Below are 24,685 nucleotides of genomic sequence, written 5' to 3'. Positions count from 1 at the left end.
AATTATAATAATATTAATAATAATTATAATAAAATATAATAGTAACTGAAAGTTACAAACATTAATATAGTATTGAAGAGTCAATAAATTTCTTTTATAAATTAAATTGAATGACATCAATTGGTTAACTATTTGCTTATCATATAAAACTAAAGTTTAATGTTTAAGTCATAACATCTATTTAAAAGGGAAAATAACAAAATTAAATATAATTTTAAAAAGTAATTTATAGTGATATAAGTAATAGTAAAAATATTAGGATTGTAATATATTACTTTATTAGTATAAAAAATATATATACATTCATATTCAAATTTTAGAGATAAAGTTTTATTATATGCCTAACTATTTTTAATTTTTATATTGAAGGGTCGTACAAATTAAACAATGCTTTAAGATAATTTATAGTCTATTTGAGTTTTTTGTAAATAGTGAAATATAATACATTTACTTTTACAAAATTCATTTACACGAATAAAATCAATACTGCAATAACAATTCTATATATAATAAGAACAATAAAAGTTATAAATGTGTATTTTAACAATTGATAATTTAATAAATAAGATATCCACGTACTTCCGATCAATAGTTAGATTTTTCCAATTTTAAATTCTATCTTATAATTAATTGTGGCCCTAATATGATATAATTACAATGAGAAACGAAAAGAAACACAGAAAAATAAAATCCTTTAAATTTCATACCTTTTCTATTATTTTAATTCATTATAGCAAAGAGAATTTAAAGAGAAATAATTTAGTAGCCAAATCACCTGTTAGACTTTGTCAATGCCAAATTACATCTTATAATCAAATGTTATTCAAGCTTAGAAATAAAAAATGAAATAGTAATGGTTCAAATCACATATATGATATAATAAGAATGAAGAATAGAAAGTGAGAAAAAAGAACGAAAAATCTTCAAAATTAAATACTCCCTCCGTCTCATAATAAGTGTCCCATTTGAGTAATGCGCGGTTTTTAAGAAAATGATTGGATGTGTTGGTTTTAGTAAAAAAGTTAATGTCATTTACTAGAATAACCCTATTAATAGTAGTTGAATAACGTGAAAGTTAATAGTTAGGGGTATAATAGTGGAAAAATAATAATGATTGATGTATTGGAATTGTAAATGGACAATTAATTTGAGACAAGGAAAAACTGCAAATGGGACACTTATTATGAGACGGAGGGAGTACTTTTCTTATTCTTCCTTTAACTATAGCAAGAAAAAGTAAACTCCTCTAACTATATCAAGAAGAAATAAATTTAACATAAATTAAAAAAACTTAGAATGAAGATCTTATATATGGTTTTTTTTATTAAATGAATAAATATATTAAAAATCTTGAAAATAGAATGATGAAAATAAGTATATAAAAAAGATTGTTATTATCAATATATTAATATAAATTAACTTTATAATTTATAAATAATATTTTTAATATTTATTTAAATATATATAATATTGTTTCTTATAATTAAAATAGTCTCAAAATAAATTTCATTTTTTTAAATTTAGTATGCAAATATAATGGCTAGAGATATACTTACATAAGATGTCATTTTTCACAGATTTATTCAGCACTAAAGATGCAATAGAAACAACAAAACGAATCTCCATTATCTTTTCTCCTCGGTAACATAAAATTAGTTATATTCATACTAACTAACAAAAGAAAATAAAGAAAGGAAGTTAGAAAAACTTATAAACAAATATTATATAGATTATGAAATCAAATATCAAAAATTGCTCTAGAAAGTTATTACAATCAAAATCAAAATTTCTATCAAACATAGTACATATGCACAACAATGATCATGATTGGATGGATCTTTCTTGAAAGAGAAAATTTGTAGTTTAAAAGAGAAAATGAAAAAAAAAAAAGAGACTGAAGATCATTTTATAAGGTATTTATAATGAATGTATAGAATTTAAATAGGAGGTGAGTAGAAAGTTTTTTTTACAACACCTTTAATGTATTTAGATGGATAAAATAACTGAAAAATTAATTAATAGAAGGTTATAGAATATAAAGAAATGATAATAAATTTATAATAATTCAAATCATACATTATAACGATTAGAATTAAAGTTAAAATTTAAGATTATGGAATATTAAAAAATGGTTATAAATTTATAATAATTCAAACCAACATACAATTAATGAGTTGATATTTTTGTTTATTTTCTTGCAAAAACGGAAAAAAGTCATTATTAGTTAATTGTTATTGTGTTTAATGTGTTTTATTAGTGTCATTAATACTACTACTAATAATAATACAATAAATAATTAATAAATTAAAAATAATAATTAAAATAATTATTTTTTATATGCAAAATTATTAGTTAGTAGGATGATTATCAAAAAATAATAATTTAATAATTAAAAGAGATAGTGGAATAAAGAAATTAGTTAGTGAAATAATTATCAAAGAAATAATAATAATTTAATAATTAAAAGATAATTTAATAATTGATATAGTGGGTTTCAGGAACCATATTTTGTTGATAATTTAATTATTAATTATGAGAATAAAAATAGTTTCTATTATTTATGCTTATAAACTTTAAACTATCATATCAAATAATTTTTATTTTTATAATATTTTATCTACTTTTCTCTATCACATAATTTTTATTTTCGTAAAAATATTTTTATTTTATATTATTAAATTATTAAAATGAAATGCTTATGAACATTAGACTATTCTATTACTTTATCTTTAGTTCCATTTTTAAATTATTATTTTTATAAAATTTTATCTACTTCAATTCTTTAACATATATTTTTTAATTTGTAATTTTTTTTAGTAATTATCAACATGATTTGGGAAACTTTAAATGTTAGATATAAAAATCATTTTGACATATAAAAAATATAAAATAATATAGTAATTATAATGTTTATAAAAAAAATTAATGTCACTTTTTATTAAAAATTAATTGTAAAGAATTAATATTTAAAAAATGAAGAGATATATTTTTTAGTTTAGGAGATTTTTTAAATAATTATTAAATTTATATAATTTAGAATGCTTTGAGAGAATGACACATCATCTTGAGTGTTTTGAGAGGGTGACACATCATCTTGAAGCTAGGGTTTTGTCCAAGGTTGTCATCATGACAACCTTACATTTATATTAAGTAGATGTATGATACTTTTTTCACTACTTTTCATTCTATATTCGTGATAATGTTTGATCCCGATGTTTTTTATTTTCATTTCAGGAGTGGATATTACAGCACTTCCTGATGATAGTTGGCTAGGGATCTGTGTCGGATTACATCGATGATTGGCCACGTGCTCGTGCCTTCATCCCCATGAGAGGGAACCAGACGGCGGACTCTTAGAGAGTTTATCTGGATCGCATGGTTACTGAGGACACCCACTACGACGTCTATGTTGCTCACCGTGCGATGCACCCGTTTAATGACATTGCATTATTCTCTAGATGGTTGGCATATAGTTTGACCATCACTATTCTATATCTTCCAGAGTGTGTCATGCGGCAGTTCGGCTACTTTTAGACGATACTCCGCCACCCTTCTATCTCCGCTCCTCTCGGCTTGACCCGTAGGCAGATAGATGAGATATTTACTATCATAACCACATGGTGCTGGACGAGGCTCGGGCGACCATAGCAGAGAGAGACTGGAGCTACATTGATGGGTACATCATGTGGTTCTTCAGTCTCACACCCCTACATGGTCCCCACTGTAGAGGGATCACCGTCCATACCAGCTCATCAGGAGACATTACAGGAGCAGCAGTCTCAGTTGAACCACACCTAGGATGTTCTGCTTCGCTGTCGTCAGATAGTTAAGATAGGGCGGACAAGCATTAAGGCAGGTTTCTTCCCTGAGGGGTCTGGTGTATGGCGTATACTGGATGACATTATCGAGGTGGCACAGGGGGCACTTGTGTACCGCAGACATCTTGCAGGACGGGTGAAATAGTAGACGGTAGAGGTAGAGGAGGCGGCAGAGGGGGTGGTAGGCGCAAAGGAGACGCTAGAGGCAGAGGAGACGATACAAATGTTGTCTGGCACACACAGTAGTGAATGTGCTGATTATTTTGATGTTTATTTTCCACATACATTGATTGTACTATTTTTTGATGATGCTTATGACAGATGACTATTTTGACGATGTATATGATATATTATTTTGATGAGTAGACATATCACTATTTTGATGTACTATACTTTGATATATTATTTTGTTGCAAATAAAATAAAATAGGAGTTTTGGAGTGAAATATAGTTGGTTTAAATTTTAAAATATAGAAGAATATTCCGGAGGTACATCTACGGAGCATTCTAGATTTAAGACGTTTCAGAGCTACATCTACAAAAATTTCCCTGAACTGAATTAAGTTGAATTTTTCTCAAAGTTATTATTTAAAATACATCCATAGACGTAGCTCCGGAAAAAAAAAACAATTTTTAGTAAAAAAAAAGTGTTTCCTAATATGTATCTTCGAAAGTAAAGGGTATAAATAAAATTGCGATAGGTACCTTAGAGTATTAAAGGGTGGATTCAGAAATTGCCTAAATGTATTAATGGTTCAAATTTAAAATTGTAAAATCATTATTTTTAATATATAAAAAATATAAACAATACAAAGTCCAACCTTGTTCTACCGCTCCAATACATTGTTAGTGGTCTAAACACAAAAAAAAAAATACAAAAATGGTGCAGCAATTGCCTTATCTGGTTTAATCTCTTACGGTTTATCCCCATTATTCACTACACACGGTAGAATATTTAAGGTCATAAAAATGGTCTCTAACCTACTGCCTTCACTTTGATTTTAGCCTATTAACAAATTCCACCACTTTCTTTTTTGAATCCACTTTCTTTTTTCGAGCTTGAGGTTGCATATCTCACCACTTTCTCTTTTTAATCCACAACACTTGTGTTGAATAAAGTTTACAAGTTGAATTCCAAAAAGAAAAAATGTAATTTTAAAATGGAGAAAGGATTTGAGATATGGAGAATTGTGTTTCGATCAATGTATTATGGGAAAAGGCAATGGAATGGAAGGAAGTTTGTCTTTAAATTACTTATTCTAAAAAAAGGCAGCGGAAGGAACTCTAAAAAAATAATGACTTGTTTTCTTTATATTGATTCTTCAGTAAACTTCTTAATAGGACCAAAGATAATATTAGCAGTACCACTAAATTTGTTCTTGGTCTATAAAAGTATTGCAACTTAATGAGAAAAGTTCCAGAAATGACTAGACAACTGAACAACAAGAATGAATGATAACTGTAAACAGTGGAATACAAATCACTTGTTTAGTTCCACGTTCAGTTTGTGATTCTTCTTCTTTTACCATCCTCGTTTTTACCTGTGCTATATTTACATATTTTCCTATTTTAATACCCCACCAAATCAATACCCATTCAACTTCATTCACTTTTCGAACTGAATAAGGCATTGCAGAGAAAAAAGACACATGGCATGGGAATGAGAGAATAACTGGGATCTATTACATGAAACATTTATGTTCAATCCCAGGGGAAAACAAATGTTCATTTAAGGACACGAAAATCACTTCGAGACTAAGCTCTCCCTTGTCTATTTCTTACTGGTTGCAATAGTATTTCTTTTTCAGTTCCTCTCTGGTGTTTTCCTTCCCATTATCATCAAACGTTTATGACATTGACACCCTCAGTTTTTAATATCAATCATTTGCTACCAACAATTGGCCTCTCAATGACTTCATAATCTTTCTATAAATCATACAGTAACAGTCCTTCTGCCACAACCAGTGTTAAAGAAAAAAAAATTATGGCAATTTGTTTGTGGACTTGATCAGTAAAGAGTTGCAATGTTCTGTTTGTTACAGCAATCCACATTCAATTCTGATAGCTTCCAATAGTTCAGGAGACACGCTCGGCTTTGCTCCTTCTTCTTTACTATCATTTATATTTAAATTAGTACCAGGATTCGATCCTGCCCCCCAACCCCTGTAAAGTATGATTTTGCTAGGCTCCTGAGAGACTAAAACTCCACCTGTTGCTTGCTGTAAGAACAATAGGTAAAGTAAATTTGAGGATTTAGAGAATACTTATTGATTAAGACAGATAATTCTATGTGAAAAGAAAAAGGGGATGAATCTTATCATGCGAGACCTCTAGCTTGGACACCAATTCATGAACTGAGGTCCCTTTTGCCCTTCCTTTGACATTAACTATGACAAAAGGGATCCTCTGGAAGTGATCCTTGATTGCTTTTGCAAGACCAGTTACAATATTGCTCTTTCCTGAGAAGAAAATATGGCCATGGATGATGAGAAAAAAAAGAGATTAAGTATTCCTTCCAATTAGGATACTTCCACCAATATACAATTCATAAATTGAAATTTTCAGGGTGATGACATCGATGAAGATTTACCAAGTGGAGGAAAAAACTCTAGCAAAATGAAAATAGAGCTGAAAATTAATTACCTATGGCAATGTCAAGTCGATTTTTCATCCTTAAGGCCTGCTTTCGGAGAAGAAGTCTCTCTCTGTTGGAAAGATACGAAGATCTAGAAGGAAACTCATTTGAACTCTTATTTATCACTGGAGCTGATGGTTCAGGATCACTTTTGGATGATGAAATTAATGCTTCCATTGCTTTGTTATTAGAGACACCATACCCAGTATCAACCACAAAATCACTCGTTTCATCAACCTGAAATCCATATTAATTTAACCATATCAATAACCAAAAAAAAGTCAGAAGAAACCCTGATATCACCATATGATAATCCATAAGATTGAGATCAACATTTTCATTTTTTATCATTCAAAACATGATAAACTTGCCTGTCTTTCTGGATGAACCAAACGGCCCCCGAAATCTGGTTCACCTTGGTGTGCTCCACTACTATCAATCAGCCTAATGTGCTGCTCCTGTGTAGGTTGTTGATTGTCAACAGAAGCTTCTTTTGGAGAATTGCAATTTGTGGAATTTGAACTAGCTTCATGTTTGTCTTGAAGCACTCCATCACTATCAATCAGTTCAATGTGCTGCTCCTTCGTAAGTTGTTGATTGTCAACGGAAGCTTCTTTTGGAGAATTGCAATTTATGGAATTAGAACTAGCTTCATGTTTGTCTTGATGTGCTCCACCACTATCAATCAGCTCAATGTGCTGCTCCTGTGTAGGTTGTTGATTGTCAACAGAAGTTTCTTTTGGAGAATTGCAATTTGTTGAATTTGAAGTAGCTTCAAGTTTGTCTTGAGTCACTCCATCCCTATCAATCAGCCTAATGTGTTGCTCTTGTGTAGGTTGTTGATTGTCAACAGAAGCTTCTTTTGGAGAATTGTAATTTGTGGAAATAGAACTAGCTTCATGTTGGTTATGACGTGCTCCACCACCATCAATCAGCTCAATGTGTTGCTCCTGCATAGGTAGTTGATTGTCAATAAAAGATTCTTTTGGAGAATTGCTATTTATGGAATTTGAACTAGCTTCATGTTTGTCTAGTTTTGAATCACATCAAAAAATATTTCAAAAATCATTATTTAGAGAACAATACAAGTAACATCATTGGAATCATAAGTCTCATTAACCTCTACAATTCATAAACACTCGTCCTTTTCAATTTTTACATTGTCCATCCCCAATACCAAAAATTAAGAAACTCTCTTAAACTATGTGCTTAGTCTTGGCTAAGTTGTGATAAAAATATGTATTTCTCATAAGAATAGATATAGCTCAAGTCACATGAGTCATGATAAAATATTGTAGCCTTGAATATTAACATCTTATAGGCCATACTTTAAAGAAAAAGGCAGGAAAGAATTGAGTTCAGCCATTAACCATAAACATCTAGAGTGTACTGTACTTGCATTTGCATATACCTATTGGCCTGATTTACCAAAAATACTAATTTTCATATTTGTAAAAAGGGATGGAGATTGTTATATGTTGACATCTTATTAGTGTTATTATGTTACTAGGTTGTGGTAATTATGTTATTAGGGGTCAGTTATTATATCAGGTAGCAGTTACTAATACTATTAGACAGTTGTTGAATAAATAGTGAAATGGAAGGAAAAGTCAGTAGGCAATTAAGCGGGCCTAGATACTGGTTAAGAGAGAGACCAAGCTCTCTCTCTCTCTCTCTCTCTCTCTCTCTCTCTCTCTCTCTCTCTCTCTCTCTCTCTCTCAAAATCTTGGAAGGGAGAGACCCTAGACTCTTGAACTTCTTGGGAGTCCATTGTGTAATCCTATTCTATCATCAATAGAAGAAAGTTATTTCTATTATATTTCTATGTTTGGTACCAGTTTCTATCATTATAGAAATAAAGATAAAGATGCAATGCAAGATAGCTCACCAAGTCAGATCTCAACTCTTCAGCTATCTCTTTACTGCTAGCCTCATCTTTGGCCTATTAAGATGAATAATTTAACATTTTACAATAGAGATTGAAGGGAATAAGTATTTCAAGAACATAATAAAAGTAAGGACCACTCACCATTTGAAGTTTCAATTCATTTATGTTCTTATCTAACTTCAAAACATGAAGCTTCAATGCCTGCAAGATTGAAAGGAATAAGGTGGTGATATTTATATCATATAAATTATATAATTCTAGCAGACAATTCCTTTTTCAAAATAAATAAAAATTAACAAAGAAAATCCACACCAAAATGAAGCAGTCACTTGTAAGGCAGTCAGGCACTGCTTTAACATAAGACTAACACCAATAAACTACCACATAAAAGTTGGATGTGCTCTTTTCTAGATAAAGTTTTTAACATTGTTTACTATGCAAATAATACTATACTCTCTTTCACCCTACCCTTATTCTCTTTTCACAAAGGAAATGTAGATACCAAATTATCTAACACTCCAACACAACTAGTCAAATTCCAGTCAATTATGGCAATTTTACCTGATGGCGTTGTGCCTCTATAGAACGCTTCAATGCTTGTTTTTTATTTAGAAGTGTCCGCGGCCTCAAAGTATCAGGCCTACTATAATTCTTTCCACGATAAACAATGATTGCATAGCCCTTGCTGACTCTCTCTACTGCTACTAATATTCCACCACTTTCTGCCTCCAAGGTCTGAGCTGTCTGGTGGACATATTCTAGGCTTCCATGCTTACATAGTATCTTCACAAGTTCACGATACTTCCAATGAAGATGCATATTTTCCACTGTTCCATCAAAAACCCCTCGTCTTCCTGAGAATGTCAGGAATCAATTTTATCAAAGTCAAATATTTTAGATAGCTTTAAAGGTGTCAACAGTTTACTTCCATGGATACAATAAAGCCAATAAATTATAATCAACTATCTATAACTGATTTTCAAACATATTTAGAGTCACCTAGCAACAAGAAGGGCTGCATCTTCAAGCCAATTCTCCGCAACATGTATCTCTCTTCTTGAGTAATACCCTCTTTATCTATTTCTTGTTCTTGAGGACTCACAGCTCTTTCCAGTTTTTCTAGAAGTTTTTCAGCCTTTTCTTTCCTCTCTAATGCCTGCATGTGAAAGCTATACCACCAGTAACTCTAAAGTAACAAGTGAGAAACAAAAAATTGGAACTTGCTAATGAAATCATACCTGTGACAATTTGATGGTAGTCCTTTTAATAGCTTCGTTAGCCTTCGCCAATATTCGTTTTTCAATGATTTCTTTATCTTTAGGGAGTGTCATATCCCTTCCTTCAGAATGTGAAGAGGATGTAACTGATGAGTTGTTTTCAGCTTTCACTTTATTTATTAAAACATTCCTCCTCTCTTGAATTGCTGAAGAAGCCGCAGCAGGCAAGAAGTCCTTTCCTCTATAAATGACAATAACTTCTTTATTCCGAGACAGGAGAGTTCCTCCAGTCAGATACTGCAGAGAAGTAGATCTTTTATTAACTGAAATCAAGATATAATGGTGTGATAGAATTCGTTGTTATTGTTGTATGGATCTTTGTATTATGTTGGAAAGCCACCTTAATTGTGGTCCTACGAAATGGATTTGTGGGGATAGGTTAGGCCCAGAGCCCAAATTGAGATATTATTTTGCTCAATTCTTTGAACTAAAAAGGAGAAATGTAGATAAACTAAAATGTCAAGGGATACTAAAAGATGGTTTAACCATAACAACTCCAAGATGAATGGAATCTCGCCATCTTTGTTTATAGTCTTCTCATTATTCCCAAAAACTAAAAGGTACTACTGCTTCTTTGAGCACTAATGCAAGAGGTAAGACTTCTCCCACAATGAAAACACAAACCCTTGGATTCGTAGTCCATGAGCTACTGGTAGGTTAGACGCTTCAAGCATTCACATAATATGGTCACGAGACGCTCAACAAATTAAACCAGTGAATTATGTGACCATCTAAACCAAGGAGAGCAAGCTTAACTATTATATACCAAGTAAGGATGAAATTAATATGCAAGTTAACGACAATATCAAAGATTCTTCACTTCAACCACCGGCAAGAATGTTGTAACATGACTCAGATGGGAACTCATTGCCATCAAAGGTAACATATCCTTGGTACTCAATATTCCGAATGATTTTACAAGTGACATTGATTGAAAGTTGTAACACAAACATGGCACCAAAAAGAGCACGTGTAGCTATGACAGACAGGTTATAATTATACACTTCCTTTTACCATTATATTAAATTTAAAACCATAAGTACAAAATTTCATAAATTTGAAAATATTAAGCAAAAACAATGACTGACCTTAAGCTCTTCAGCCATTATCTTATTGCTTGTATTCTGCACACCTCTTTTTACTGCAATCTTGACAATCTCACATCTTTCCCAGAGTTTGATAATCGCAGCAGCCACTCCTTGAAGTTTCCTGTTTCTACCTGTAAAACAAAAGAACAGTAAAATAAATTATGTGTTTCCCTATAAACTATTTCTATATTTGAAGATGGAATAAGGGTAAATTGTTGTCATATATGTTATATGTTGTTTTCGTACGCTATTTTTGAGAGCACGTTGAAATAAGCTCAAAAAGAACTTAGGAATGTGTCATAGGGTTTTTTTATAAGCACACCCATACTCTAAACATAAGTACTCATGCCATAAAATAATCTCAGCTAAATTGTAAACATGTTATTCCAGATGCACCCTGGAACAAAATATAGTCAGTTAGGAAATGTAGGACAAACTGACCTAATGCAAAATGGCATGGTAAAGGTCTGCCAAGTCTCTTCAATGAAGTCAATTCGTCATCTGTTAGATTAGACTTCACACCATATGGAAGTAGGCGAAAAGGGTGCCTAAATCCAGGAATAACAGCAGGTAAAAGATCAGCATCAACAGGCACAGGATCAAACCCCCACCAATCAGTAAATCGAGGCCCGAGTCCCTCTAATAAGCTGTCTACTTCTTCCAAAAGCTCTGCTTCACCTGGCAATTGAAATCTAACTTTATTGGGAGCCCCAACTCCTTGTACCAAAGCTGATTTAATAGTTTTGAAGTTTGAACTTTGCCCATCATGTGTGGTTGAATTCATATCAGACAAATGGCTCTCTCTTTCATCACAATTTTTATCATCGCCATCCACATGTAGCAAAGCATCATCACTGTTATCATCTCTCAAAACTTTATCTGATAGGAAGTAAGGATACTTATAATCAATCCCTCTGTACAATATTATCTTACTTCCAGATCTCCAAACAACAAGTCCTCCAGTTTTTCTCTGACAATGACAAAAATATTATAAGCTATAATCAGATTATTGTACATAGGGCTCCCTAATCATATTGGATGGATGAAAAGTAAAAGAAATTGTTTTCTCAAAACCAAACACAATAGTTTCTCTGTTTTTCGTACAAAACGTTGAAAACAGAAAATATAGTGAAAATGAGGATGTATTTTGTCAATAAGAAGTATAGAAGGAAAAGCAAAAAAAAAGTTGTTTTACGATATCCTTCAGTATATCTACAAAACAATAAGTAACATGAATAATAAGAAAACAATTTTATGCTTACAAGGTTCGTATCTGGTTCTTAGCAACTATCACGATCACTAGCAGAAGCTATTCTTATATAAGCGCAACCTGTTTTTAACATTAAAATATGGTTTCCGTGAATAGCATATAAGGTTGAAGGACTCATTGAGTTCTTAAAGAGTGACATCATTGGAGTGGAAAGTTGTCAAACTTGATGCGGCGTGATAAAATCCATCAAAAATGAAATAAGCAGCCACAATTTAGATGCACCATTGGAGATACTCTAAGAAGTCGACATGCACAGTTTTGGTAACTTTATGGGTTTGTTGCACAGTTTGAACAACATAGGATTTTGAATAATCACTTACAGTTATGTGGGACATACAGCATTTTAGCTCAAAATATATGTACAAAAAAGAGAGAGCAAAGTTTTCCTAACATATATGTCCGCGTACAAAACACAAACATGAAAAGGAACATAGATAAGATTATAAGATAATAATAATAAATTAATTAAATAAAAGAGTCAATATTTAAAAATTAAATGCAATTACTATTGATATAAAACCATATATGTTGTTATCCTTGTGGCATTATGCTTCTTACAAAGTCATCAAGGTGCAAACAAACTCTTACATCAAACGGTCAATCATACTTTATCATTTTGTCACATAATATTAAATTCTAAAACTGGTTTCCATGATACCAAAATGTTAATACTTGTTTACACAAAGATGTATATATAATCATTTAAGACTAACTAAAACATCCAAAATATATCCCTATGTAGTTTCTTTTCAGACATGAATCTGGATTCCAACTTTCAACACAGATATATAATACTCATACCACATAACTTCAAAGTTTAAAGTGTTCATGCTTCCACACCAATACATCAGATATACGACATTGACATATGTAGTCACAATCCATCATTTCTATTTCAATATTTAAAATTAGTTTTAGTGTATACATAATGATTGATAGTGTATGTGGCCAGTGACCGTGTTTGTGGCTATGTGCTTGGTAGTTCCTTACTCAACACAAAGTACGTTCATTTCTCACAACACTAACCCGATTTTATTGATTAGCTATGTAGCATAGCACCAACGCAAAAAAGCGTGTTGTCAGTGTCCACATTTGTGATTACCTTTAATTTATTCATTTTTTAAATTTTTATTGGTGTTGCCGTATCGGTTCCAATGTCATGTTCAGGGTGTCCGTGTTGATTATTAGTATCACTAATCTCCCCATTCATCCAAGCAAGTAAAATCAAAGCAAAATAGTGAAAAACTATAAAAATTTCACTTAATTATTAAAATTATACCTCTAATATATCATGAGTCCTTTTCATATTAGTTCTACAAAGATCCTCACAAATAATCCTCACAACTTCAGAGCGCCTCCACCGTTCATGAATTCCATTAACAATCCCTTCCTTCACCCCAGCCTTCCCAACTTTAATCTTCTGCTTCATCTCAAACCCTAACTTCGTCAATCTCAAAATCTCCCCATCAGTCAGACTCAGCTCCGCAAGCGTAGGAACTCTCCTTCTCTTCTCCTGCCTCGCCTTCTCCTTCTCCAATCGCTGTCTCTCCACCTCATTCTCGCTCAATTTCTCAATTCCTTTTCCAGGAAGTGGGACTGGATTCTCCGGCGTGCTCCAACTGAGGTCGAGTGTATGCCCTACGCGGTGCTTCGGGAGGTTGTGTGGCAACGGAACGAAGATTTCACCGGCATTTGTGGAAGTGGAGGTGGATGTGGATGTGGATTGATCGGTGGTGATGCCGAGGGAGTGGAGTTTGTCGGCGATTCGTTGGATTGCGGATTTGGGAAGGGTTCGGGATTTGGAAACGGAGCTTCGAACGATGAATTTGGCGGGGGTTGGGGTTAGGGTTTTCGAATTGGGGAAATGAAAGGGGAAGGAGAAGAATGGAGATGATGGAGTGAAGGTGTGGAAGTTAGTAGCGGGAAGCAACATTTCATGGTAGTTTCTGTTTCATGTTGGAGGATAACGAGACTCTATAAAGATAAAAAAAATGCACGATATTTTCAAATATTTTCATCTTTGATAATAAGGACAATTTCAAATTTTGAAAAAAATAGTGTTATGTATATTGAGAATTTTAATTAGATACGGAATAATAAATGTTGTGAATTTTTTTTTTCAGACAAATGCTTCTTGAAAATTGAAAAGTATTCTTCAAAATTTTCAAATTAAAATCATGTTATATAAATTCTCAAATCAAATTTGGTGAATCGAAAGAAAAAATAATGAACTCAAAATTAAATTTTAAAAATAATGAGAAAAAATATATTATTTTATATTATCAATCAATCATAAACATATATCCCACTGTCAAATCACACTTTTAATTTTAAAATCCTAACATGATATGAGTAAATGTTATAAACCTATTGGTTGATAGTGTAAAACTCTTTACACAAACACAAATAATGTACTACCTTTAATCTCAAAAATAATACGTCAAGAATGCTAACATAATAAAATACATCACTATTAATTAAACAAAAAAAATTATATAAGATACAAATTAATTATTTTTTGCCAATTCAACTATGGACACTGTAATTTCATCAAATATTTTGGAACTAATCAAGTTCAAACAAATAACGTCTAACTCGATTGGGTCTTTGATATGATGCTGACCTAATATCGAGAACATAGTTCTCACATCATCGTCTTTTGAAGTTGCATGTTGTTAGAAGTTGTAATCTGATGTTTTGTCGAAAGCTAGCATGCGACTATGTTGAAGTAGCTAGTCGATGGTGTAGGAGTCAGTTGTATTCGACAAAGTCGAATACAACATTTAGCTGTTATGATAGAGTTAAAATATAACTTTGTATATTTTGTGCTTAGGTCGATTTGTAGAGTTTTGGGTCTGGGTTTTAATTACCTATATAAACGACATAGTGTGATGTAAATAACAACATACTCAATAAAGACTTAGTTTTTCAGAAATTCAGTTTATCGTTTTTCTCTATTTTCTCTCATCTTTCTTGAAAATCCTTTTTTCCAAACAAATTGGTATCAAAGTCCGTGTTGGATTCAAAGAGAATTTGAAATGGCAAACAGAAACATAACACACGCAAATTTCAGCGAATCTAGAGGTTTTCAAAGGTGAGAACTACTAGAGGTGTGTTGTGTAGATAAAGGTCATCTTCAGATTTCAAGATGTGGTTGAAATCGTGAGTGACAGAGTACCGACATTGTAAGCGAAGGTTAATGATGTTCAAAAAGTTGGGCATAAGGATCAAAGAAAGAAAGATGGAAAAGCTTTATTCGCGATTCACCAGTGTGTTGATCCTAACGTGTTCGAGAAGATAATAAAAAAGGAGATAGTTAAAGGAGCGAGGGACAAGTTAAAGAACTTATATGTCGGAGATGAAAAATTGAAAAGGGTGAAGTTACAGACGTTAAGAAAGCAATTCGAGATGACTCAGACGAAGGAAGATGAATCTGTCTTAGAATACTTTTCATTTGTGATGTTGTTGACAAACAAGATGAAGTCATGTGGTGAATCAATCAACGATTTGTATAAGATTGAGAAAGTGTTGAGATCTCTGACTGCAAATTTTGATTACATTGTAGTGTCAACTGAAGAGTCCAAGAACCTAACTAAGATGAAGTTGGAAGAAGTTCAAGCTTCACTAGAGGCTCATGAAATGAGGCTGAAGCAAAGAAACTCGGAAAAGGAGAAGATGGCTGAACAGGCACTGCAAGCAAAATTCACCAAGAATTTTGTGAAAGAGAAGGCGAAGTAGGGGAAAAATCTTGTTAATGATAAGAAGTCAAGCAAGAATTTAAATTATCACTCTGATTCTTCAAAGAAATGCATATGCAACAAGTATTATGGGAAGAAAGTTGACATGAAGGATATGCAATGTTACAAGTGTTAAGGATTTGGCCATTATGCTCGGGACTATCGAAGAAAGAAGGAAGCTCGAACGAAAGATAGTGATGAAGCGCAATATGCACGTGCAAGAGATATTGACTCTAAGGATGTGCTACTCATTGCCAACACTCAGTCGAACACTGAGCAAACCAACATGTGGTACCTGGATTCAGGATGCAATAACCACATGACTCGTAATAAAACTGGCTACTCAAAAAACAAAAACAAAAAATCACTAAATTAAACTATTAAACAACTGAATTAAAAAACTAAACTCAAATGTTAAAGTCTATAATAACTCATAAAATGTGAGTTATCACTTCTCCAAACTTGAATCATTATTTGTCCCCAAGTGATGCAATAGATAATATAAGAAAGAAATTTTTTATTTTCCTCAATCCTTTACAACACAGAATCTATCTAAGGGGACCATATCCAAAAATTGGCACAACCCAATATCTTTATAATTTAGTCATGTTAGTGTGTGTATGTGTGCTTCCTGATGATGCATGTCATTTCAGAAGTCTTCAGTTAAAATAGTCATCCTAAATCCTAGTTTGAGTATTCTATCTTATGTTTCAAGGTTGCATTCTTTCAAATTTAGAAGGGGGGATTAACTTTTTGGCTCTCGGGTTTTAGTTCAATTTGAACTTGAAGCTTCCACTTTCATTATTATTATTATTATTATTATTATTATTATTATTATTATTATTATTATTATTATTATTATTATTATTATTATTATTATTATTATTATTATTATTATTATTATTATTAGTCTTTATAGGCGCTCCACCTTTTCACCTAATGAGATCTCACTTATAATGAGTCCAACATGTTACTAATGGTGAAGAAACCCATTGTTCCTCCAGTTTCAGGAACAAACACTTGTTCCTCCAATTTTATACACATGAACTTTATTTGTAATGCTCATTGACATTTTTCATTCTTTTTGGTACACCTTGTGTGTTTATTTACAAATGCATTGTATCCTTATGCTAACCTTAAGCAATAGTGTTTCCTCCCGTAAACTAAATCCTATAATGAATCTTATTCCATATTTTAAAACAATTCAAATTTCTTAAGAGGCTAACTACTTTCCTGACTACTTCTGGCGCAACAGGGGTTATCATAAAATCACAAGCAGGTGCATTATTTTTCTTATTATCAAGACATTGTTTCTAATTTTGCAAGCGGTCCAATCAGAAGTCTCCCAAGCTCTTAGAAATTGTGATATTTAAGAGATGAAGTTGGTTTTTTTATTTCATTATATTATTATTATTTTAAACAAAATCAACAACAACAACACAACAACAAAACAAAACAGCAGGATGATTCATTGATTTAAAATGGCCAAGTACAGACAGCAGCAAACATAAACTATTTTATTTAAACTAGAGGTTCCTTCACCCCAAACTAAAAGTAAGGACAATGTCTTCACTGTCAATTTGATGAGCCCCGGTACATCAGAAAGGAGAAATTCAAAATTTTCATACTTAAATTAAAAAATTGTGATAAAGTTGAAATGTCAATTAGGCCTAAAGCCTGCTGCTTTTTCTGGTAGCTTTGTCCTGGTACGGCTTCTTCCTTTTCTTCACCACTTCTTTGTCATGTGCATACGTCTTAATTTTTCCTTTTCGCTTATTTCACCTTCTTAGAAGTGTCACCAAAGACTTCTGGAGTGGTCTCTTCAACTTTATTGGGCTTTTCACTTTGGTTGGACTCTCAGCAGAGTTGGACTATGAGGTTTCCCTATGGTTTTGTCTTTTGCAGGGTTGGCGACATCTTGCATGAGTGGGTCATGCAGAGGTTATTTTGGGTTCTCTCATTCAGCATTCTTATCATGTTTAGACTCCTTTTCAGAATCTCCTGAGGAGTCCTTAGCAACAACTTTTTTGTGTCAGTTTCTTCATTTTCTTCATTGTCATTCCCTTGCTTTTCTTCTCCAGCTTTCTCTTTTTCCATAACATGCTCTTCTTCCTCACTTACAATGGTGTCAGCTTCCAATTGGTCACCTTCCTCGGTCCTTTCTTTTTTAACAGCTTCATTTTTATTCAAATCCTTACCATCTTTGGTCACTGGCTTAATCAACTCATTGATTGTCCTACCATCATCATCATCATCATTCGTCTTTACTTCTGATGGTTCGTTGATATCAAACTCATTTAATGGGACTGATTCTTTAGGAACTGTCTTCACGGGGCTCCTTGTTTTCTTTTTGGGCTTTTCGAGGATGTCCTCTTCAGACACGCCAGAGCTTTTCTTTGGCTATTTCTTGAAAGACACCTTCTTATTGCCTTTCTTCTTTTCCAAGTTATCTTTTGATTCGTCACTCCTTTCAGAATGGTTCTCTTGGTGATTTTCCTCGTCCTCATTCAACACTTCTCCTAAGATATGTTCTGAATTTTGTGATGCAGTGTAGCAGAACCAATATTTTTTTGTTGATTGTCTCATTATGCGCAGTAGGGTTTAAAGAACACTACCACAGTTAGGGCTTCAGACGGAGGTCTATCCTTAAAATTGTCTTGTCAGAACTCTTATTAGTCTCTATCCACTTGGTTCCTGGATTACAGAGTAAGTCCTTTAGAACATCTAGGTCTTGATCCTCAATGATCTCCAATAATCTTTGGTACGTATCCCATACATTTTTAACCCCCAACATCATATTGATATCTGGTTTAGAGTATTGCACCTTAGTTCCACTCACAATCACCTCTAGCCTTTTACTTGAAGTGTCAACTATGTTGGAGTATAGCTCCTTCACAATTTGAATGTTGTACGAGATGGGGTGTTTGCAGAATTTCCTCCATTTATGACTAGTTATGATACGCCCTATGTCATCAATAAGACCTAAGTTATCCTCCTTCATATCGTAGATGAATTATCTCTCAGAATGAACACTCTTGGCAGTAAAATAGTATGTGAATCTTTGGTGTGCATCATTGTTGATGAATGTTTCAACATCAGAATTTTCTGAATCAGAATAGTCGATGAAGGGTGTGGCGTTCTTTTTGGGAATTTTTTTCCCACATGCCACGTCCCTGAAATGTTATTCCCCAATTGCCGCAAGTTGAAATTAAATTCCCAGATTGCCACACCTGAGACCCTTGTCTCCAAACCAAATGGCAACATGGTGGGGCCCCTCTGTCCATGAGGGCATGTCTCCAAACCAAATGGCGATATGGTGGACCTCCTCTAACCATAAAGGCATGTTGCCAAACCAGATGGAGTAAAGCTTTTTTCTATTTTTTCGTTTTTGTTATTTAAATTATTTTTGTTATATATATTTATATTATACAAATTCAATAAATGGGGCCCAACATGTCGCCATTTGGTTTGGAGACATGCCCTCATGGTTAGAGGGGGCCCACCATGTCGTCATTTGGTTTGGAGACAATGGTCTCAGGTGTGGCAAATATGGGAATTTAATTTCAACTTGTGGCAATTGAGGAATAACATTTCAAGGACGTGGCATGTGGGGAAAAAAATTCTCTTTTTGGTGCACATTTTGATTCTCTTTCTTGTCATCTTTTGTTCCATGGACATTTTGAGGTTTGAGAGATTTTGTGAATGTAGAGTGATGATGGTTCAGAAATATGCAGATGCGGTTAGAGAAGTTATCAAGATTGAAAGAGATGTTAAATGATGATCATGGGAAGGGAGGTTGTGTGTTTATATAGGAGAGAGAGGGTAAGGTGAAATTTTGAAATCCAAAGTTGGAATGTGAGAAGATTAATCATTGAGGGTTTATTGCGCAGTAACTTGCTGCAATTACTAACACAGTAATGAATGACAGACAAGTAATTATTTCGCTACCTAATAGAGCAACTTTAATGATGTCACACACATAGCTCTTGGGGTTGTCAATTTCTACCTTTCTCTCTCCCCTAAATTTTCCTTTTTATCCATTTTCAATATTCCCTTTTTATTGCTTTTCAATCTCTCATTCTGATGCAATTTCACGCTTCCATGTCCAGTCACAAGCGTGACATAAATCTTCTGAGGGTGTTAGGATCTTCACCAATTTTCAACCTTATCATCTAAAATAAAATAAATAATTTGTTCCGGACTGGGCCGAGCAGGCCCAACGCTAACCTTTTGGCCGAGCAGGCCCAAACCATTTGACTAGCCGAGCAGGCCCAATCTGCTTAGGCCCAACGACTCCCAGTGACCGTTACTAAGTGGCCAAGTGCAAAGACCACGTGGTCAAAACAACATCGAAGGATTCGATCAACCACCTCCGAACCCTACGCCATGCTCACCCAAAGCGTGAGCCACCTGTTGACTCAGCCCTAGCAGAGGGAGTTCAGGCAGTTTTCTAGCACGTGAGCCTCCAATTGAATTTGGCCCAATTAGGAAACCTTGACCCAGCGCTGGTGGCTATAAATACCCTCTTTCACTAGAGGGTGAGGTATCCATTCTTTCTTCCTAAAACTTGTGCTTGCTTTCTCTCTGATTGCTACTGACTTTGGCATTGTAAACCTTGCAGGTACCCCCCCCCATTCTGTCCATCTAGCTAGATCCAGCCGCCGTGACGATCTATTCTAATCAGATTAGATCAAAAACCAAAAATTTATTAAGTTGAGATGCCTCCCACTAGCGCTATTTAAAGTCTTGTAGCATGACTTTCAACACAAATGAAATTTATCATCAACACAAATGAAATTTATCATTTAAATTCATAGTGACCCTTGTATGATTTGAGGGATCCCCAAAATAAGTTTTTGACTCTTTGTCTATTAACCTTAAACTCCTCCCCTATTTTCTCATTCAAAAGGTCTACAGTCCCATGTGGATAGATTTTCTTCTCTAAGGTGAATGATGACTAGGTTGAAGGGATTTTGGATATGCATTAAAAGGTGGTTAGTTTCTTCTCTAATTAATTTAGGGAACCTCTTGCCAATCAACCTCAATTGGACAGGATTGCCTTCCATTATCTTTCTCCGATGAAGATAATCTTACTCTTACTGCTCCTTTTTATCTTAAAGAGTTTAATTTTTCTTTTTAAAGAAAGTTTTGGCAAATTCTTAGGTAGGACATGAGTGTTATGTTTAATCTATTTCTTCGTTTTGCATCTCTACCACGTAATTTCTTGATTTATTTATCATCTTGATTTCAAAAGGTCGAGTTAGATCTTGAATAGATTTTAACATTGCATAAAACTAAAACACTACTTTGAATTCTTTTTAGTAGTTTATTCTGTTCAAAATTTGTGCAAATAAGTAAATATAGTATGAGAATTTTACTAGTGGATAACTTATGAGTTTACTGCCAAAGAAATTACTTTATTAGGAATTTGCTGATAAGTTTATTGCAATGTGACATTCAACAACTTGTATCAAACTTTTCTGTCTTAAATTTTCTTACAAAAATGCTTGTCAAGATTTGTTGTATGTCAGATACCTAATTCACCCGTGACTGATTTCTACATATCTAGACCAGTCATGACAATTTCAAGCAACTCTCCTGCATCTCCAAAAGATTCCAGGCACCATTTGGAATTTACTTCCATGTTCACAGATTTGAAATGCAGCGGCATAGTTTGAATCAAGTAATCAATATTTGATACTTTAACATACAAATTATAGACTATGCTACAGAACATAATGAGATAATCATTTGATCACAATGTTTCATAATACTTAGAAGAAAAATATGGTTTAACCCTAATCTCAAGTGGTGTAGCTTTTTCATTGGTCATTCCAAGAACTTCACTCATATCAACAGGTTCACTAGATCCATTCGAGATTTCAAACGAGTGTAAAAAATTAGCCAAAGTTAAATGAATCATATGAAGACCAAAGGATATTCCCGGACATATCCTTCTACCACTCCCAAATGGTAACAACTCGAAGTCTTGACCCTTAACATCAACATCTTTATGAGTAGTAAGAAATCGTTCTGGCCTAAACTCTAACGGATTCGGCCAAATACTTGGATCAGTCTGAATTTTCCAAAGATTTGTGATTAATCGAGTTCCTTTTTTGATATGATAACCACCTAAAGTACAATCTTCTGTGAATTCGCGAGGCGCGGAAAGAGGACCTGGAGGATATAACCTTAGCGTCTCTTTGACTACTGCTTGAAGATATACCAATTTCTTGATGTCTGATTCATTTATGATTCTTTCTTCTCCAATATGAATGTTGAGTTCTTCTTTCACTTTTTTTAATGCATGGGGATTTTTCAACAATAAACAAATTACCCATGTTAGGGTAACTGTGCTTGTATCAGTTGCTCCCAATATTAATGCCTGCATATAAAGTAAATAAATATTCTCTAAATATGAAGAGAAATAAATCTAGCAAACAATATTATATAACATTACCAATGTTGTTGCTTTGTTTATGGTATCAGCATCAAACCCATTGATTGTGGCACCATCAAGCACTGAAATCATCATGTCCATAAAATCTTGGTCACTTTCAACCTTTTCAACCAAACCTTTCATCTTATGATGTTCCACTAACCAATCATCTAAAACTATGTCCAATTCTTTGGCAGTTTCTTTCATTGCTTTCACTCCTAGTTTCATCCATCTTAGAATTGGAATAGCATCAGCCATTGTACATACTCCTAACATATGCATGAATTTCCTTAAAGCCTCCACAACTTTTTGTGCCTCTTTCTCTTTTACCACTGCTGTGTCACCAAAATATCTCTTCCCAGCCATAGTTTGAAAAACTACATATGCAACAATAGTTTTACACTATTATTTAATAGAGATTCATCAATCAGCCATGTCACATAATTAAGTTAAAAATATCAGTGTGATTTGACAGAATACATGGTGGTGATTGGTTGACATTGCACTGTATATTTTTCTCTCTATAATATAATACAATTATTTTTATTTAGAAAGATGAAAATTTTAAAATGATATTAAATACCTATATTGAATACCAACTTGGTGAACCATTGCTTCATCTCCACCAACAAGTATCCAGAATCATTCTTTGTGCTAGACCAAACATTAAAAAGCTCTTTAATAGAAGTTTTAACTTCAATAACTCGAACATGACTTAGTTGTTCCATTCGACGATTCGAAAGAAATATACTAACAATTTTGCGCATTTCGCGCCAATAAGAACCATACGGGGCAAAACCAAAACTAGCTTGATTATAAGCTATATGTTCAATTGCAACGAGTTTCGAACGAGACGAAACTGCGATGTCGTTTATGGTGTAACATTCTTTTGCCATTTCCCAATTGTTTAGTACCAAAGCATGGTTAGTGCCAAGTTTTATGGTGAATAAGGGTCCATATTTGTTAGCCATGGTGCCTAAGGTTTTATGTGGAGTTTTAGAACTAGCTAATACTAAGAGATGACCTAGTATAGGCCATGCACCTGAGGCCATGGGAGGTTCTTTACCCTTGTTAAGAACTTTGGAAGGACGAAAATGGAAAAAAGAAAGTAGGAATAGTAGAAAAAGAAATACTATTGTTGTGATATTTTGGAAACTTAGAACAAAATCCATTTTGGCTATAGTTGAAGTTTTGGGTATGAATTTGTTTGGAGAAGTTTTATACTAGAACAAAACAAGTGGACACACAAAAAAGACAAGAAAGAAAGGGATGTTCTATGATTAAAATAAATTATGATTGTTTTGGAGTTTGAAAAATTATTGTGCATTCGGCAGTGACAGTTAAGTGTATGAAACAAACAATGAAAAAAGACAAGTGAAGATGAGAAAACAAAATAGATGTAATTTAAAAATTGAGCATAGGAAAAATTGTTATCTTTGTGAAGTTGATGGTTTTATATATGCCAAAGAGAATCAAATAACATGCCAATTCAAATTTAAATATGCTTCTTTTGCTTAAGTTGTTGATTGACAACAGAAACTTCTTTTGGAGAATTGCAGTTTATGGAATTTGAACTAGCATCATGTTTGTCTGTAGCCATGAATCATCTTAAGGAACTCTCTTAAAATATGTGCTTAGCCAAGTCATGATAAAATATGTAATTCACATTAGAATAGATATAATTCAAGTCACATGAGTCATGATAAAATATTGTAGCCTTGAATATTTTCATGTTATAGATCATACTTTAACAGAAAAAGGCAGGAAAATTGAGTTCAGCCATTAATCCTAAACATCTTGAATGTTAAAAATTTACTAGAAATATGGCCCGTGCGTTGCACGAGTTTGATTAGAATTTTTACCTTAATATTTTTCAAATGAAAAAATATATTTAATTAATTATAGTGAATTATAATCTTATGATTGAATGTGTTTTAAAATTATATTAAATATAAATAAAATTTTAACATCATGAAAATACTTAATGATTTATATATATAAAAAAATTCAATTATGTTTTTTAAATTTAAAAGATAAGTCACATTTACGTGAATAATGCAATATTTTTAAAAAATGATATATTAAATTGTTTGTATATATTATTTGTGATTAATCATTAAATTTATAATATGTACAAGTGTTTAATCTATAATTTACAAAACCTAAGAATTTTTTTTATTTAATGTCAAGTCCAAAAAAGTTTTAAGTCATATACTCTCTAGATTTTTAAAAAAAATCATATATTCTCTAGATTTTTTTTAAAAAATTATAATATATCATACCATATTGATTTTTTCTTTAGTGTTCCTATGTTAATCAAGTAACTCCATTTTATATTTTCATGATATTTTTTGTTTGTTTATTATAGTGGAAGAGATATGTTGTGACATGATTGATAAAATGTTTACTTCATGAAATATAAAAAACTATTATTTATTATAAAAAAACTAATTTTTATTATGGATTAACGTTTATCAGTAATGAATAAATTTTTTTTATATAATCATGTCAATAAATTAATTATTTTCACATA

At 32.8% G+C, this 24,685-nt stretch overlaps 2 protein-coding genes across 3 annotated transcripts; both read right to left on the bottom strand.

Annotated features, from left to right (window-relative positions):
- Positions 1-5,180: 5,180 nt before the first annotated feature.
- On the bottom strand, positions 5,181-13,976 carry LOC131626534 (CRM-domain containing factor CFM2, chloroplastic-like). Of its 2 annotated transcripts, XM_058897358.1 has the most exons (13): positions 13,256-13,394; positions 11,969-12,036; positions 11,148-11,676; positions 10,707-10,837; positions 9,580-9,855; positions 9,341-9,497; positions 8,903-9,195; positions 8,483-8,542; positions 8,342-8,395; positions 6,825-7,403; positions 6,462-6,690; positions 6,147-6,277; positions 5,181-6,037 (listed from the first exon to the last, which is right to left on the bottom strand). In XM_058897358.1, the coding sequence occupies exons 3-13, from the start codon at positions 11,488-11,490 to the stop codon at positions 5,855-5,857; spliced, it is 2,436 nt and encodes an 811-aa protein (XP_058753341.1). In that variant the 5' UTR covers positions 11,491-11,676; positions 11,969-12,036; positions 13,256-13,394; the 3' UTR covers positions 5,181-5,854. The 2 variants fall into 2 exon arrangements, with proteins under 2 accessions (XP_058753341.1, XP_058753340.1); XM_058897357.1 differs by lacking the exon at positions 11,969-12,036 and having other exon boundaries at positions 13,256-13,976.
- A 7,287-nt stretch (positions 13,977-21,263) lies between these two features.
- Positions 21,264-23,324, bottom strand: LOC131626530 (cytochrome P450 82A3-like). The gene is made up of 3 exons (XM_058897356.1): positions 22,736-23,324; positions 22,174-22,529; positions 21,264-22,098 (listed from the first exon to the last, which is right to left on the bottom strand). The coding sequence occupies exons 1-3, from the start codon at positions 23,322-23,324 to the stop codon at positions 21,469-21,471; spliced, it is 1,575 nt and encodes a 524-aa protein (XP_058753339.1). The 3' UTR covers positions 21,264-21,468.
- Between the last annotated feature and the right edge of the window lie 1,361 nt (positions 23,325-24,685).

The sequence above is a fragment of the Vicia villosa genome, unplaced genomic scaffold (assembly GCF_029867415.1).
Source record: "Vicia villosa cultivar HV-30 ecotype Madison, WI unplaced genomic scaffold, Vvil1.0 ctg.000303F_1_1_1, whole genome shotgun sequence".
Taxonomy (NCBI): Eukaryota; Viridiplantae; Streptophyta; class Magnoliopsida; order Fabales; family Fabaceae; genus Vicia; species Vicia villosa.
Note: the sequence above shows the minus strand (reverse complement) of the source record. Positions and strands in the feature narration are given on the sequence as shown.